The 16,553-nt window shown below is 40.0% G+C and overlaps 2 protein-coding genes across 2 annotated transcripts; both read right to left on the bottom strand.

Annotated features, from left to right (window-relative positions):
- Positions 1 to 1,885: 1,885 nt before the first annotated feature.
- LOC109991620 (UDP-glucuronosyltransferase 2A1-like) lies at positions 1,886 to 7,800 on the bottom strand. The gene is made up of 6 exons (XM_020643949.3): positions 6,864 to 7,800; positions 6,562 to 6,710; positions 6,338 to 6,469; positions 4,532 to 4,619; positions 2,917 to 3,136; positions 1,886 to 2,728 (listed from the first exon to the last, which is right to left on the bottom strand). Exons 1-6 carry the CDS (start codon positions 7,585 to 7,587, stop codon positions 2,443 to 2,445), a joined length of 1,599 nt encoding a protein of 532 aa, XP_020499605.3. The 5' UTR covers positions 7,588 to 7,800; the 3' UTR covers positions 1,886 to 2,442.
- Positions 7,801 to 11,765: 3,965 nt separating this feature from the next.
- On the bottom strand, positions 11,766 to 14,426 carry tal2 (T-cell acute lymphocytic leukemia 2). The gene is made up of 2 exons (XM_020643996.3): positions 14,228 to 14,426; positions 11,766 to 13,026 (listed from the first exon to the last, which is right to left on the bottom strand). The coding sequence occupies exon 2, from the start codon at positions 13,010 to 13,012 to the stop codon at positions 12,674 to 12,676; it is 339 nt and encodes a 112-aa protein (XP_020499652.1). The 5' UTR covers positions 13,013 to 13,026; positions 14,228 to 14,426; the 3' UTR covers positions 11,766 to 12,673.
- Positions 14,427 to 16,553: the final 2,127 nt, after the last annotated feature.

The raw sequence follows: 16,553 nt of genomic DNA, 5'->3' as shown, positions 1-16,553 counted from the left end.
ACACTCTTATGGACTATATGTTGACTGATGAAAGACTGATTTAGAACAACTATTCTCTACATCATCTAGAAATTAATGGTTAAACTGTAAAAAAGGTCAATGAAACTCCCTGAAAAGACATTTTATGTTGCTAACTTGTACACCACTAGAGGGCACACTTCAACACACACACACATGCTGTTGTGAGGTATTTGTTCTCTCTTGAGGCTGAGTGTCCTTAAACCACACTGACAGACACATTTATAGATATTATTGTTAGAACACCTACAGGAAAGTAGTGCAGAAAACTGGAACTTTTAATGCTCCAGCCAATACTGAGGGGCCCAGAGTTGTTCCTTACCTGATGAACTATGTTCTCCCCACCCTAAACTGAGATGATCTCGGGATCTACTAATAGTTGGACTTGCCTGGATGACTTCAAATGAATGTGGTCAGGAGGTACACTGATCAGATGATTGAACCATCAACAGGCTCCTTTCAACATGAAGGAACAGCAGCTTTTCTGTAGGTTTGATAGATATATGACCCCTGTCTCTAGAGGTGAGCCAAACCAACTTATGGAGGAAACCCATTTTGACTGATTGGACATTTCTGGTACTAACCCAAGCCTGTGAGTGAGGGCTTGAATGAAGCTGACCAACTTTCACGTTGACTGTTCTGACTCATCTCCCTCTTTACCTTGAGAGTCTGATATAATGCCTTCATCTGAGCTGATGCCAACCCCACCTATATGTCAACCTTATTCTCCATTTTACCTTTACTTGTGAACAAGATCACAAAATGAATTTAACTACCTTGCTTAGGGAAGCAACTTGCTCCAAGCCAGGAGAAGCCAAATGAACCAAGTCATTAGCAAATAACATAGATGAATGATATCTGATCCCCAGAGGTCATGAATTATAAGCGTTTTATCCACCATGGTTGGCCTTTTTTGCAAAAAAATATGTCTCTGCATAAATTATATCCGTTCCAATAGTCGCCAACCAATGATGAGAAACAAGACCAGTTTTTTTTGATGTACTAGAATCTCATTGTGGCCACCTGCCACCAACTCTTAAGCCAGATGTACATGTTACAATTTTTCAAAAGTTGTTGTGGAACATCAGCATTAACTGTCTGTACGACTGAATCATTTACAACGCATGACCAAAGTTCACCATTTATGTGCTCACCCTTGAAGACCTGATTGTCGGACGAAACCTGAGCGCTCAGCGTGGGTTAAATTAGGAAGAGCAGAAAGTTGTCAAAAGAAAACTCCCACAGAATGAGGTTGAAGTCAGATCTGTGTTCATTACAGTTGTCTCATGCACGGCTCAAATAGCCAACACACACCGACAACAACGTTTTAACGCTCTCTCACAAACACAATCTGCACAACAAAATCTACTTGTAGCTATTATTTGTGTTTTCAATAGAATTTTTAGATACTTGCTTTGTTGATTTATTAGGCATGGACCATCCAACAACAAGACCATTTCCAGACAGTTACCTAGGAGACGGTAGATTTATTTTAATTTAGCAAGTTACTTTTTGGATAGGCTATATGTTCACAGTGTTTACAGATTAGAATAGATAAAACTCTGAATGAACTTAAAAATCCCAATAACGCACACAACTACAATTATAGAGTTTGGCAGGTTGGGTTTTTAAGTCAATTGAAGAAAATTAAGAGGTTTAAAATACAATATTCTTTCTGTAAGGGAAAACTATCCATCATGTCAACATATTCCTGAAACATAACTGCACTGACGAAGTGTTAATACATTCCTAATGGTTTAGTTAAGGTATGCTAGTCAGCATTCATCATTAGAATTCAACTTTTTTGTGAAAAAGCCTAAAAAGAATCATTTTTACACTGCTTATTCACCAAAAAGATGCGGCTATGCAAATTTGAATGTCACATTTATTTTAGTGATGCACTGTGTGCTGGTGGTATGAGAGAGCAGAATATTATTTAATGTTAATACAATTATACAGTATCACAACATTTAATGTTTTTTTTCTACAGCCATAGCAACAACCAACATTCAGATTTTAATCCCAAATGGTTCTATGGTGTAGGGTTACCATTGAGCATCCAGTTGCTAGCTGTTGAAAAAAAGTGAATAGTGGTGACAGATAATAAAAGAAAGAGAAGAAAACGGTCCTCATTTGTCTGAAATTGTATGAGTGATTATTTTGCAAATATAAGTAGACAATATTGTTAAAACTATTTTTAAGCTAGACTGAAAAAAAACTGAGTTACATCACAAAACAGTTTAAACATGTATAGTTTCTCATCTCAATCATGCTGATGGTAGCCTCAGCAAAAAAAGCACTTACGCAGCAATACTTGACACTTAAGTCTTCTTAATTTGTGTCCTTATTAAAGTCCAAAGCAAGTGATTTTAGGTTGTTCTGGACACAGGACTGTCTTTAAACTGTTTGCATTTTCTTAGGAAATCACTCAGTCTTCCTCTTTGTTGTACTCTTTCTGCCACAGCACCTACAGAAGCAGAAACTGCAGGTCTTGATGAAGATGAATATCAGGAAGAGATCAATGGTAAGGAAGAAAGCCAGGACATCCAGGCTGTGATACTGGTACCAGGTGAGTTCATGAGCTTGGACCCTTAGGTGCTTGGCCCCTTTGTTTCTCATGGTGTACTCGATCCAGAAAACTGCTTCATCTCGAGGACTCATTGGTCTGTCATGGTGAATACTGGACAGCCGCATGGCATTTTCTTTGTACCTATGAAGGTGAATAAACAGGTGGAAATGTGGAATCTATGCAATCTCTGTCATGGTGCTATGAACCATGGCATGTCTTTTCGGCATGTTATCACTTTGCTCCTGGATTATTATTTCACAGGCACGACAAAATCTGTCAAATTAATCTACTTCTTAACAGAAAAATTGCAGATTGGTTAAGGGACTTACGATTTATCATTGATGACAGTATGGACTGCATCTGTAAGATCTTCAGACTTCATGAAGTTTATTTCTAAGTTTACTGCAGCTCCCTTCGCCTTCATATGGACCAGGTTGTCTGGCTGGTCACCAAACAGTGGAATGCCCACCAAAGGAACACCGTGGTAGATGGCTTCATAAATCCCATTTGTGCCACCATGGGTGATAAAAGCCTGGGTCTTGGGGTGACCTGATTGGTACCAAAATCATTAAACAGTCAGATACTATTCACTTTCAAGAGTCAGACCCGTTAGCTTTTTTTCACATTTTATTTTGCAGCAGTATAATAATTACTTGGATTTTAACCGTCATTTATCTGCTCTCACTGCCCAATAAAAATAAATAACTAACATCCATCCATTGTTTATTCCGCTTTCCCCGTTCGGGGTCACAGGGGACTGGAGCCGATCCCAACTTTCATTGGGTCAGAGGCAGGGTACGCCCTTGACTAATTGCCAGTCAATCACAGGGCTTAAATATAGAGACGGACAACTAGCCACACTCACCACACTCACAATCACACCTAAGGGCAATGTAGAGTCACCAATGAACCTAATGAGCATGTCTTTGAACTGCGTTAGGAAGCCAGAGTACCCGAAGAGAACCCGTGCATGCACAGGGAGAACTTGCAAACTCCACACAGAGAGGCCCTGTCTGGCGGCGATTCGAACCGGGAACCTCCTTGCTGTGAGGCAACAAAGTTAACCACTGCATCACCGTGCAGCCTAACGACAACATTGGCATCAAATTAGCATTTTATTGAAAGAAGAATGACTGACATAGGTATACAGGCTCTTGAATCAATACTTGGTTAAGGACTGTTGGCTGCAATAGGGGCGGCAGTAGCTCAGTCCATAGGGACCTGGGTTGGGAACCAGAGGGTCGCCGGTTCAAGTCCATAATATGGAAGTTTGTCTGGTAGCTGGAGAGGTGCTAGGATGCTTCCGAGCACTGCAGAGGCACCCTTGATCAAGGCCCTGAACCTCCAACCGCTGTGGTGCGTAGCTATTAGGCCCAGTCTGGAGTCGGAGGCCAGTTTTTTTTTTTAAGAATATCACTGTACTTTGTTTGGTACAACATCCCATCCTACCAGGCAAGTCCCTGCCTCTGAAAATAATCTATACAGAATAATACTGCCACTACCAGGCATCAGTTTTGATGGCATTCGGCAGGTGATAAGTGGGGCCTGTTCTTTTTCCAGAAATAAGGCCTATCGGGGCACTGATAGAATAGCAGTTAGTTTGCGCCCCTTGTATGGAGGCTATATTGAATTGGATTTAATGTATTTATTTAATAGGGACAATGCAATAGTTTCAATACAGAGCATGAAACTGACATGCTGCACAGAGAGTTTAAAGCTATTGCTAATTTCCAACTCTTGTCCCTAGGTGGTCCTACAAATGGGGTTCCAGTCTGACCTGCGACCTCCTTTCCAATACATGTTATGTCCCACTCTCTCTGTCCTGTCTTTAAAAAAAGAGTACATTTATGTATTTTCTTTATCACAACAGAGAATACAGTTTCTCACAGTCCTAGTTCTTAATTTTTTTTTATTACTGTCAAAATTTGATCAACCTTTACTTACCCAAGAGATCATTCTGAGGGATCCAGTTGTATATCCTGGTGTTGGCACCCAGTGTGTCTGGTTTTTCTCCACTATATCTCCACAACACCTATAAACACAAGTAAAAACCCTGGCTGAGAGAGTGCTTAGTCAATTAGTTTACAAACCCCAATTTCAAAAAAGTTGTTAAAATCTTGATAAAAGCAGAATTCAGAGATTGTCAAATAATTTAAAACACATATTTTACTGAAAATAGCTCAAAGGCATCATATCAAATGTTGAAACAGGGAAATATTGGCTTTTATTTAAAAAATGATACGCCCATTTTGATTCTGATATCATGACGGTTTTGTTTGCCACCCTGTTGCATCGCCTCTTCATTTAATAACAGTTTGGGAACAAAGGCGACCAGTTCCTTAATTGTTCTAAATGAAATGTTTTACTGTTCACACTCAATGAGGGATTTCAGCTGTTCAATAGTTTAGGGTCTCCTTTTCTGTATTTTATGCTTTTTAATGTTCCAAACATTTCCAATGGGTGACAAGTCAGGACTGCAGAAGTCCAGTTAGTCATCTGGACTCTTTGACTACGGAGCCATTCTGCTGTGATTGGTGCAGATTGTGGATTGGCATTGTCTTGCTGGAATAAGCAAGACCTTCCCTTTTAAAAAGAAGTTGTTTATTTGGCAGAATATGTTGCTTCAAACCCTTTACACATGGTTTAGCATTAGAGCTTTCAGAAATGTGTAAGTTACTCATGCTGTGTGCATTAATGCACCACCATGCCATTACGCATGCTGGCTTTTGGACTGCACTGAAAACAAGCATGATAGTCCCACTCCTCTAAATCCAATCAGGAAGTCATTTGACCACAGGACAGTGTTTCACTTTGACTCGGTCTGTTTTAAATGACAGCAACATTTCTGGATTCATCAGAGTTCCTCTTTGCATGGTAGAGTTTCAGCTAACGTTTGTGAATGCAGTAGCAGACTGTGTTCACAGAAAATGGTTTTCCTTAGCGTTAGTGTTCCTTAGCCCATGCAATGATGTCCACAAAAGAATTGTCTGTTTTTAATGCAGGGCCTTCTGAGGGCCTGAAGATCACAGCCACCCAATGTTGGTTGTTGTCCCGTGTGTATAGAGATTTTTCAGATTCTCTGAATCTTTAAATGATATTAGGTACACTCAGCCTCTCTGGGATGCTCTTTTTTTTATCATTTGCCCATACCCATCACTAACCTATTGTTTGTCAACCTTAAAAATGAGATGTTCCACCAGTTGTTTCTTTTAGTATTTCTCACCTTTTTCATTCTTTTCTTTCCCTGCCCCAACTTTTCTGAAAGGTGTTGCTTGCAACATTTGCAAAATAGGCTCCTTATTTTATCTTAAACAGTGAAAATTTTCAGTTTCAACATTTGATATGTTGTCTTTGTGCTATTTCTAAAAAAAGAATGGGGTTAAAATGTTATCACGGTACATTTTACCAAATTAAATGTTTTTCTGCATTAGAATTTAAGAAAAAATATGATCTACACCTCTCCTGTAAAATCTTAAGTTATATATATTTTGAACTTTGCAGTTAATAAAAGATGCAATGTCATTATAACTTTATGACCATTATCTTCAAAGCTTGTGTTAATGCTGACCTCTTGGCATAAGCTGATAAACTTTTCAACGCTGCAGGCTTTCAATGCCAGGTTGCAGTAGAAATGCCAACAATCAAGCCAGCAATCTTAAGTTTATTGAGTTGAGTTTGCACACTACAACAGAATACTATATTGAAATCATGCTCAAATCAGTTATAGTTGGCAAAAAGATTTTTTCTGACCTTTTGTGGGATCTGAGCAAGTCCGGAAGCTATCATGTTTCCCTTCTCTCTGGTCATGTTCTTGACCATTGATCCCAAACTGAAGACCACAACACCAGCGTCTCCAGAGCTTTGTACAAACTCCTCCATATCCTGCAAGGAAAGTAACATCTTTGTTTAAAAAAAATCACCTGACGTAATAGTTGTAATAAAACAAAAGACGTGTGACAGTATATGAGCTTGACCTCTGGCAAAGGCTTAGCAGGTCTGCAGTGGATCCCTCCAACATATTTGAAGTTAGGGAGCAAAGGGTGAGGGAAATCAAAATCCCAGTAAGTTCGCATCAACCAGATGTCTGCTTTACCCAATAACTCGCAGGCACTGGTGGGGGTTCCTGTCACATGACAAAAGGTATGGATGACAAGTGCGCCTCAAAGTATCGTCAATACCCAAGATAAAAAAAAAAGCTTTTATTTAAATGATATTTACCAAGATTAACAAGTTGCCAACCAGTCTAGTGACTTGTTCTTTTGGCTGAGTTGCTCACCTCTGTATTCGGAGTAATATTTATCAACTTTTGTCCATATGCAGTTGGCCAGCATGATGTCCTGAAATTGGTAAAAGAGAAAGTTCTGCACTCTTTCCAAGAAGTTCATCTTGTCGGTCAGTTTGCTCATACCCCCCGGGACAAACGAGGGTGGAGCTGGTAACTGACCACACTGTCTCTCCCAGTTATTGGCCATGGAAAGGCGCAAGGACAAGACCAGGGGGACTCCCAATACATCAGCTAACAAGTCACTACCTGGGAAGATGGGGTCCGAAAAGAGAAGATCGTATTTTCCATCCTTCAGCTTCGTCATGGTGGTTTCTGATTTCAGGAGTCCATCTAAAAACTTTAAAGTATACTCCATGTTGACATCGATCAGCTCCATGAATCTGTTGTAAATCTGCAAGTAACTCATTTTGTCTGCCTCATATATAGAAAATTGAAATAAATCTTCCATTAACCTCTCCATCTGCTCCACTGAGACAGAGACATTGAAGGGTTCATAGCTGAAACCTGAAGGCTCACTGATGTTCATGAACATCGACGTGCTAGGCACCAGAACCGTCACCTGGTGTCCCCTGTCGATCAGTGTCTCCAGCACAGGCTTCATGTTAATCCAGTGGCTGCCTTCAGTGTACCACACCAAAATGTTCCCCCCATTTGCACTCCATGTTGCCGAAAGAAGAAGCAGAATGGAAAAAGAAAGATGTTTGCCGAGCTTCATGGTTGCTGTTTGTCTGGAGATGAGCCTGCTTTGCTCTGCTCTCCTGTATAAGCTACTCCTTGAAAAATAATCATTAACTAATCAAAGCTGAACTCTGACATGTAGCTCCTCTTTGTGCTCTATGACACAGACCCACCCAAGCAAATGGTTGGAGGTAAAAGATAGTGGTTGTAAAGTTAATACCCAGTACTAAAACAAGAGCAATCTGACCTGTACCACAACTCCACAAACAGAAACTCAGACTTTAGATCCTCAAGTTCTACTCTTTAGACGAGAAGAGGTGAAAAAAGGCACAAAGGCATACGCATTCCATCTCAATGTGCTTGGAAACACTTGCATAATCTGAGGAAGTTAAGAGCATGTGGGTGCCTGTGGAAGAATTTCCTTGCATACCACTAAAGGAGTACTGGATGGGTTTTCAGAGAGGGGGAATGTAGAAAGTCAGGAAAACAAAATGAAAACATTTTGCATTTTGAAGGAACATTCCAAAGCATTTGTCTTTGTCCTACTCAGTATCACACTTTGGCACAGATTATCAGAACTATCCTTTAAACATTTGGACGTATTGCCATGAAGTTTTGTTTAAAAACATGGGTGGGGGGGAAGAATGTTATTGTCTGAATTTTAAAGACATCTATTGAACGCTTTACTGTGAGCGTTTGGTAGAGATGTAGTGCCACCAGCGGGTTAAGAATTTGAACTACTAAGTGAAATATGTTAACATCTCCAAAATGGTTGACTTTTGATATGGTATACATAGCTGTAGTTCCAGGATGATGAGTCCCACTGACTGAACACAGCTGATGCAACATCATAAGCTTCAAGTCTGTGCTATTTGAGAGAAATGACTCAATAAATATTGGATGGATTGCCGTTAATTCTGTTAAATTCATGTCCCTACCACCATGAATGTACTGACTTTGGATATCCCATCATCAGGTCATATTTTAAGTTTTCTAATATTTTAGTCAGTGACTTAAAACGCTTGCAAAATTAACATTTTCATCAGCCTCAGCTGTTATTTGTATTAAGTGTTGATTAGCAAATGTAACTACATTTCTTACTTCTCTTCTTACTACAATATTTACCTTGTTAACAGGGTCACTGTGAGACTGTTTACTGATCTTTGCATTTAGCTAAAGGTACTGCTTAGTTCAGACTTAAAGAGCTGCTAGCAGTGCAGCAGACCTTAAGTCTTGTTTAAGAGATGTGTCTGCTAGTACAAGGAAGCAGCTGATTTTTAAAAAAACCTGCGGGAGCCAGGGGTCACCTTGGACTGAATATTGGGGCGACGGGGTTTGTCGACTGTGCCTTTTGGAAGCAGCAGCGTTCAGGCTGTGTGTTCTCAGGAAATGTCACCTCGACTGTTCGGTTGTCCAAATCTTAACTCTGGGTTCTTTGGCAGCCTCATTAACATTGTAGATTCCTATTGATGCTTGATTCAGGAGCGATTGGAAAAACAATACACATTTGAATATTGAATTCAATGCCCTGTTGATGGAGTCAGTGGCCATTCATAGTGTGTAAGTGTGTATTGTGTTGTTTCCAGACCTCCCCTGGTGGAACAGAGTGTATGTGAGAGAAACTATTGACAGGCGTATCAGAATTTTTCATGCAAAATTGCCGAAGTATTGAGTCTAATTATGCATTTTACCCTTGTATTTAATTTTCTTTGGAGCTAAACCATCCACCCTTCTCTCATTACATTCCTGCTGCTTCCTCTCCTTCTGTTCATCTTGCTCGCTCTGTCTTCCCACCACAGGGTAAGGGTTACAGCGTATTGCTTTTTGAAGTAGATATTTGCATAATCAGATTAGGATGCGTGATTGTCAGTGTGCTCCCCCATCAGAGGGTGCTCCAAAAGCGAGAGGGTGCTGTCCAGCCTAACAATGGATGTCTCCCCTCCTCTCTCACTCTCCTACCAGCCTGCACCTGCATCCCACCCAACCAATCCGGGCTGCAGGTTGGCCTCAGCGGCAGTCCTTGCTTGGACTTGCAGCCGTGGAGGGGTGAGAGAGAGCGAGAGGAATAGTGAAAGAGGAGGAGGAGGGGGGGGGTTGGAGTGCACGATGGGAGTGGGAGGGCAGGGGTTGAGCTGAGATATTTAAACATGCAGAGTGTGAATTGGCTTTAAGGGGATAAAGAGCTCAGGGCCTATCGGTTGGCACCCAACTCCAGAAATTCTTTTTCATTGGCGCCTCAGCCGGGAGAGCGAGGGGCTGCCTGCACTGATCTGGCCCATTGTGATAACAGATTCAGACAGTGTGCTAGACGCTGATAAGGAAATGTGCTCTCAATAGACGATTACCCACATACTTGGTTGAGAATAGTCAATCAGGCAAATATACTTGGTGGAGGGAATGAGAATAACCACATTTGTCATTATTTTCAATGCAAGGTTTCATAATCTTGCAAAAAAGTTTAGGTAAGAGTGATGCTCATATTGCGATTGGGGAATTTTGTAAATAGGTTGTATCAGCAAAATGCATTTCACAGCCGAGCAGAACGGTTGCAGAAGCTGTCAAATGTCTTCCTATCCATGTCTTAGGAAATCTAAATTGCACAAAAATGATCAATATGAAAAAACATTTTTTAATCTTTCATGCCATATTACCAAGAAGAGTAGCTTTTTATAACCACAGTTGCTTTATTTTGATATCACTAAACCATGAAATTGCTCAATTCAGCATGAAATCGAACAAGAGGTAAATACCTCTCAAATGTATGCTGTGAGAGTGATAAACTGTTAATATACAGTATTTTCACTCTTCTAGTACAGTTTGATTTATTTAGGTTTTGTTTGCAGGATAACAAAGAGTCACCTGTCAGTTTCCCACAGGCCTCCAGTCAGTGTGTCCAGCTGCCCTCTGCTCCGTGTACACACTATTAGCTGGAGTTTAACAGCCAGGGTGAAAGCGCCTGAACCCAACACAGTGTTTACTCTTCAGCTCAGTTAGTTGCAGCCCTTTTTGCCTGAAAATGGGGCACATTTTCTAGAGTCACAATAGACGATTAGGCATGTAAATGTCTGACCTCGGTTTAAATGACAAACAAGGACACTGGTGCAAAGTAAATTGTATATATTTGAACTATAGCTGAAATAATGTGTTAATGTGTTGAAAAATAAATAGAAACTATTTAGAGCTTACTGGTGAGTCATTTATTAAACCAGAAATGCCACAAAAAAATGTTGTAGGAGCAATGTCTGAAGTGTGAAGATTTGTTGCTTTGTAAGGATGCCAATAAAAACAATTATAATATGCACGTTTTGTTATATTTTGACATTTAATAGATTTACTAGAAATGAAAAGAGAATAATTAATACTACTATTGTCATGTGTTATTTGTTGCATTTCCCTAAAAAAATAATATCAAACTGCTCAATAACATGTACATGATTTAGCTGGATGTTAGCCTTCACGTGTATGTTTGGAATCTAACTCGAATAAATTGAACCATTTTTGTTGTCACTTTTCCGAATAATTTTGGCCAGATTTGCTAAGATGTTATGACTCGATTGTTATCATATACCGCATGTGCAGCAGCTAAGTGACATTTTCCCGAAGAAAACTCCATCTGATCATCGGTCATTTGGACAGTGTTTGACTCTAGAGCGACCTTCAACCCCCGGGTCACAAGTTAAGCTTTCACTTGCAGCACTGCTCTGGTCAGTGGACAGAGAGCAGAGGTCAGCTCTGTGTCCACACGGCCGACACAGCTCTAGTGGACAAATGTTTTTGGGGCTTGTTGAGCACGGACAAAGAGGCAGCAGCTCCACTCTTCAGTTTAGTTGTATCTCACACTAGGTGAAATTTCAAATTGTTAATACTGATTATATAAAGTTATTTTCTTTGTAAACAACATATTTTTATATCATGAAATTCTGCTTAAGGTGTGCATTAATTTTCATAATAACAATCATTTTTAGATTTCAGTACTGAGTTGTCTCTCTGCTTTACAACATTGTTTCAGTTAGGACCAGATCCTTATGTTTTGTGCATTGCATTATAGAGCAATCATTTCCATCAATACTGAACTTAAAGTTCTGGTGTTTCTTTTTCTTTCTAAATGCATAGCAACACAAACAAGCTCAGACGTGAAGCGTAGCTCAAGTCAATCATCAAAATGTAAAGATAACTTTGAATTGTGCACAACAAGAGAAGAAAAGACACAGTGGGTAATTTAATAACAAATCATTTATTAAATAAATAATTCAAATAAATAACATACTGTATATTCACAAACGGACCAAAATAAGTTACAAAAGAGGTATTAGGAGAAATAAGCACACTCTTCACAGTAAACAATCAATTCATAATCTTTGGCCATATGACATGCTTTATAATACAAAAATCTCAAACCAAAGCACATTTAAATAAGAAAACATTTGTGTGGGGAGGCATGAAATCACTGAAAGAGGATTGTCAGTTTTGCCGAAAGTATCACACGCTGTAATCAACAAATACTGAACATCGTATTTTTTAAAAGGGGTAAAAAAAAAAAAAAAAGTCTGAGTCTTCAAAGTGACATAACCTTGTTCATAAAAATAAAGGTCAGATTTAGTCTTCCCAAGAAAAGAAGCATGTCGACTAAAAATAAAAGTGCCCTTGGCTTTTTGAGACGATTGCAGTCTGGAGAATTGGCTGGGCCATTATCTTTTCAAATGCTTGCCTGAATCTATGCTTTAAATGAGAAATTCCTTAATCCCCCCCCCATTTTCCTTATTGGCAAAAACATCCCTCAGTGCAAAACTAAATTAGTTCCAGGCGACCGGCAACAAGGAATATTAACAGGAAGACATGAAGGAAATGTTGTACATCCAGGTTTTATACATCCATGCAAAATACAAATGAGCTTTTCACAGCAAATCATATTTCAACACTGATCAGCTGGAGGCCTTGCCCACTTCTTCTGCCATGTTTGGAGTCCACAAATTTGACACGCAATCATATCCTCTGCATTAAAAAAAAAACGCAGAGATAAAAATGAGTCTTGAAGATGGACTCGATCAGTTTAACCCCAGGAAAAAGTTAGAAAGTCCACTCAAGAGTTTGTCGTTTTTTTTTTTCGTTTTGCAGCAGTGGTTCTACCAGGCCTCAGAGCTGTCACAGCTGGATCCAGGTGATGGGACTTCTGTGTCACTGGTCAGGGCCCAGGCGTGAGGAGGGGAGCGTAGCTGCTCCATGTTTCCTCTGAGGAAGGTGAGCAGAGCGGTGGGGGAGTGGCTGGCCGGCTGACCGCTCTGGCTCTCCAGCAGCTGCACCAGGAAATTGATGTAGCGCATGGCCAGACGCAGGATCTCGTTCTTGCTCAGCTTCTTCTCTGGAGGATGGGTGGGGATGAGCTTGCGGAGCTCTGCGAAGGCCGTGTTGACGTTGTGCTGACGCCAGCGCTCCCTCGTGTTGGTGAAAACCTTCCTGGTCATGATGCTGAGTAAACCTGCAACGATTAGTTAGCAGGTCATCAGAAACTGTTCAACGGATAATGGATTATTCAGTAGACATTCTAATGTAAAGAGCCTGAGAATGTTAAGATTTTATGCTTTTCCATCCATGATCATAGACTGTCCTGTTGTTTTGTTTTTTTATAAATAGGACAGTGGACAGAGTCAGAAACAGGGATCAGAGAGTGGGGAGTGACAAATGAGAATGGAGTGGAACCCGGGCTGCCCAGGGGACGATAGCCTCTGTACTTCGGGCGCGTGACATAACTACTAGGCTGACCAGCACCCCATCATCTCGGTGTTTTGAACTCTTGGTCGGACAAAACACAAATATGAACAGGTAAATTGGATATTTCAATTTCTCTTATAATTATTTGAAAGTTTTAGAGACAGAACAATAATACAGAACAATGATCTGCAGTAAATTATAACCACAATCCAGCAAGCTGAGCTGAGTAACTGGAAGCAGAGTCTGTACTTCATTCATTTAAAACTAGCAGCTTGCAGTATGCCCCATTTTATGCCCCCAAATAACAGAATTATATTTTAAGCCAAAAAACAAATCCTCCTCTGAGCCTTTTTCTGCTTCTTCCTGAAATGTTGCATTTTGCGTTTGGTGTATGCGGCACCAGGGCTTCACTTAACGCCCTGCCGTGTTTGTCATTTTTAAACAGTAAATAAACTTTAAACATGAATTGTAAAAATATTTTGTCAACAACTGATCACAGGTTGATGCTGGTGTATAGACTGATTATAAATAGCTGTAATGCAACATCATCTTTTATAGCAGAATATCTTTTGAGGTGTTAGAAATGTTCTCTTAAATTTTACATTTATAAACACTTCAAATAAATTACAGTTACATTATAGTGCATTATTAACAGGTAATTATTAAACTGTGGTAGTAAATGCTAAATAGAGGGGTTAAAGAGAAGTGTCATCAACCTTTTTATTAAGCGTCAAAAACCTCAATTCTATTTATGCATTGATATAAAGAGATCATTTGATCTTCTACGTAATGCAACGTCTGGTCTATTTATTTGTATTTACCGTTAACACCAGAGCTGCAGGCTAAACGTACAAAATATCTCCCCTAATGACATTATCCTGTTAATATGAACTTGACCATAGTGAAAATAAATGGTCGCAAAGATGAAGGGGGGGCGGAAATCCTTCAGTTCACGCCAGATTTCTCACCTATATGTGCGTAGAAATATGCAGAAAATCTCAGCTGCAGAGTCGTCCTCCGCTGGTTATCAGCTACGCAGAAGTCCGGCGTGAATGTCCACTCAGTTATGTTTTCTCATGCTCACTTAGATATCCTTAAGAGAGAGAGAGAGGGAGAGAGAGTGTGAGGGAGGGAGGGATGGGGAACAGAGAGAGAGAGAGAGAAGGGGTAAGACTGCTGCATGCTCGCATCCCACATTTTATAGGAGGGTGAACCCATTGTGTGACGTGTGCTGTCGTTGAGCCTCTGTGTCATTGTGTGAGGTTGGTGTTAAATGATTGCCAAAGTACACACACACACACACATGCGCGCGCGCACACACACACACACACACACACATTTTCTGCAAGATCTTTTGGAAACAATGCGGGTGGCTCTAAATCATCACTTTAAAATATTTTCATAGGTGTGTCAGTGCATCACTTGAAGGGATTTGGGATTCAACAGCATTTAAAGTGACTATTTGTGCTGCTTTTATGATTCATTGCTCATTTAATCCTTAAAGGTTCGCACTAAAGGTGACAAATATATTCCCATTGGAGTGAAACTGAGACGTTCATGTCTCTGATCCTCCTCTTACTGGCTGTGGACACTTGTTCCTTTCTGTTTCTCTGACATTAGGCACACATAGCCCTCCACCGTGAAAAAAAGATGTTGATATCACAGCGATTGAGTTCAGGCTGATTGGGCCACAAAAGGTAAAAATAGCATATTCAGATTGACAGTCCTACAATACGGGTTTTGTTATGACTATGGTAATCTTGTTGAGCCATTCACAGGGGCTTCACATAAATTACAGAGGAAACAGGGCATGCACAGCGCCCTGACTTACCTCTCTCTAACCACTCCTCTCCTCCCTCTCTCCCCCTCTTCTCTACCTCCCACTTTCAACCTACATTCAAATAAAAAAAACAAGCCTAGTCTAACCAATTGTCACTGTTCTTTTTACACCCTTCAAGTGTTGTTTCAAAGACGCAGCCTTCCATAAAAGTCTCTGTGTGGAGTAGGAATTTACATAATCCGATTAGGGGCCGGGATTAGCCCTGGGCCTGGAGAACAGGCCCGATGGGGGCTGATTTTCTCAATCGGCCATTCATGGGCCCTGCTGCACGGCCAAGAGGCTGCACCTGCAGGCCAGGCGCCGCTGCTCTGTAGTTCCATGCAGCATCCATCCAGTGTTCACTGCAGGCTGAACGTCTGCAGAAACTCCAGTGGCAGTCTGTTATTTTTCATCACACCTACAAGGCCAGGTGAAGAATCCTTATAATCTACATGTTGTACAGGTCAGGCCTGAAAACACAAGGACACATTTTGAAACCACTTGTGGAATTGATTGGGTCTTGTTAAGGTGCACCTCTTGGATAGGGAGGCATGCTGATACAACTGTAAGACGACTAAGAGGAATCTGTTTTGTTTTTACACTAACGAAAAGTTCACACAAATGTATGCAGAAAATACTATACAGAAGATAATAGCACAGTATTGGTTCCAAACAACTTCCGACAGAAAAAAAAAAAAGAAGTATATTAGAAGTATTTTTAGTTTATAAAAATGTCTACATTTTGTGCTTAAATGCCAGACAATACAAATAACAACACTGACGATATGATTACTCAAAACTCGAAAACTCAAAACCTCTTTTTGAACTTCTGTTTTAGTTTTTGACCTCTCTGACCCTTTCAGCACACGTCTGTATTGACTGTTCATGTTATCACACCGGCAGAGCAGTAGACTTTAGTGACGTGATATTAGATCAATTATACATTCAGAACTATTTCTCACCTGATAAATTCTGGTTGACTGTCAATGAAATGAGTTTTTGCTGTAGGGCTTTATCTTAACTTTGACACTGATCTTCTAAATGCAGTGACAGCTAGCTCAAACATTGATCATCAATCAACCCCTCCTATGATTCTTATTGACAACCAATCATTGATACTGTGCAGTAGGATTGCTTCTGAGTTGATGTAGTGAGTGAAGAGTGAAAATATTCATCATTGAAATCTAGTACTGTTTTATTTTTTACAAATTATTAAATGTCAAATTAAAGTAAAGCAGATTCAATGATAAAGACACACAGTTGAGTAGGTCAATAAAGCTTGACTTTTTATTTTTTGGATTTGTTTATTTTGACGAGGACAGTCTATTAGCTGTACCAGTTAGCTATGATTCAATTCACACATGTAGCGCAGAGAAATGCATTCAAAATAACCTGTATGTTTATAATAGCTAGTGGAAAATGCTAATGTGAAGTTATTATTTAGATATGTTTTTTTAAAGTATCATTACCACCAA

The sequence above is a fragment of the Labrus bergylta genome, chromosome 2, assembly GCF_963930695.1.
Source record: "Labrus bergylta chromosome 2, fLabBer1.1, whole genome shotgun sequence".
Lineage (NCBI taxonomy): Eukaryota > Metazoa > Chordata > Actinopteri > Labriformes > Labridae > Labrus > Labrus bergylta.
This window is presented reverse-complemented; position numbering and strand designations above follow the sequence as displayed.

What these genes read in the sequence shown, in the direction of transcription:
- LOC109991620 (XM_020643949.3), bottom strand. Translation starts at nt 7,587, where the DNA reads ATGAAGCTCGGCAAACATCTTTCTTTTTCCATTCTGCTTCTTCTTTCG. An exon ending in CTGCTAAGCCTTTGCCAGAG is followed by an intron (nt 6,470 to 6,561) that starts GTCAAGCTCATA and finishes CTTTCCTTGCAG; the next exon opens with GATATGGAGGAGTTTGTACA. An exon ending in TTGCTCAGATCCCACAAAAG is followed by an intron (nt 4,620 to 6,337) that starts GTCAGAAAAAAT and finishes TTGTGTTTATAG; the next exon opens with GTGTTGTGGAGATATAGTGG.
- tal2 (XM_020643996.3), bottom strand. Translation starts at nt 13,012, where the DNA reads ATGACCAGGAAGGTTTTCACCAACACGAGGGAGCGCTGGCGTCAGCAC.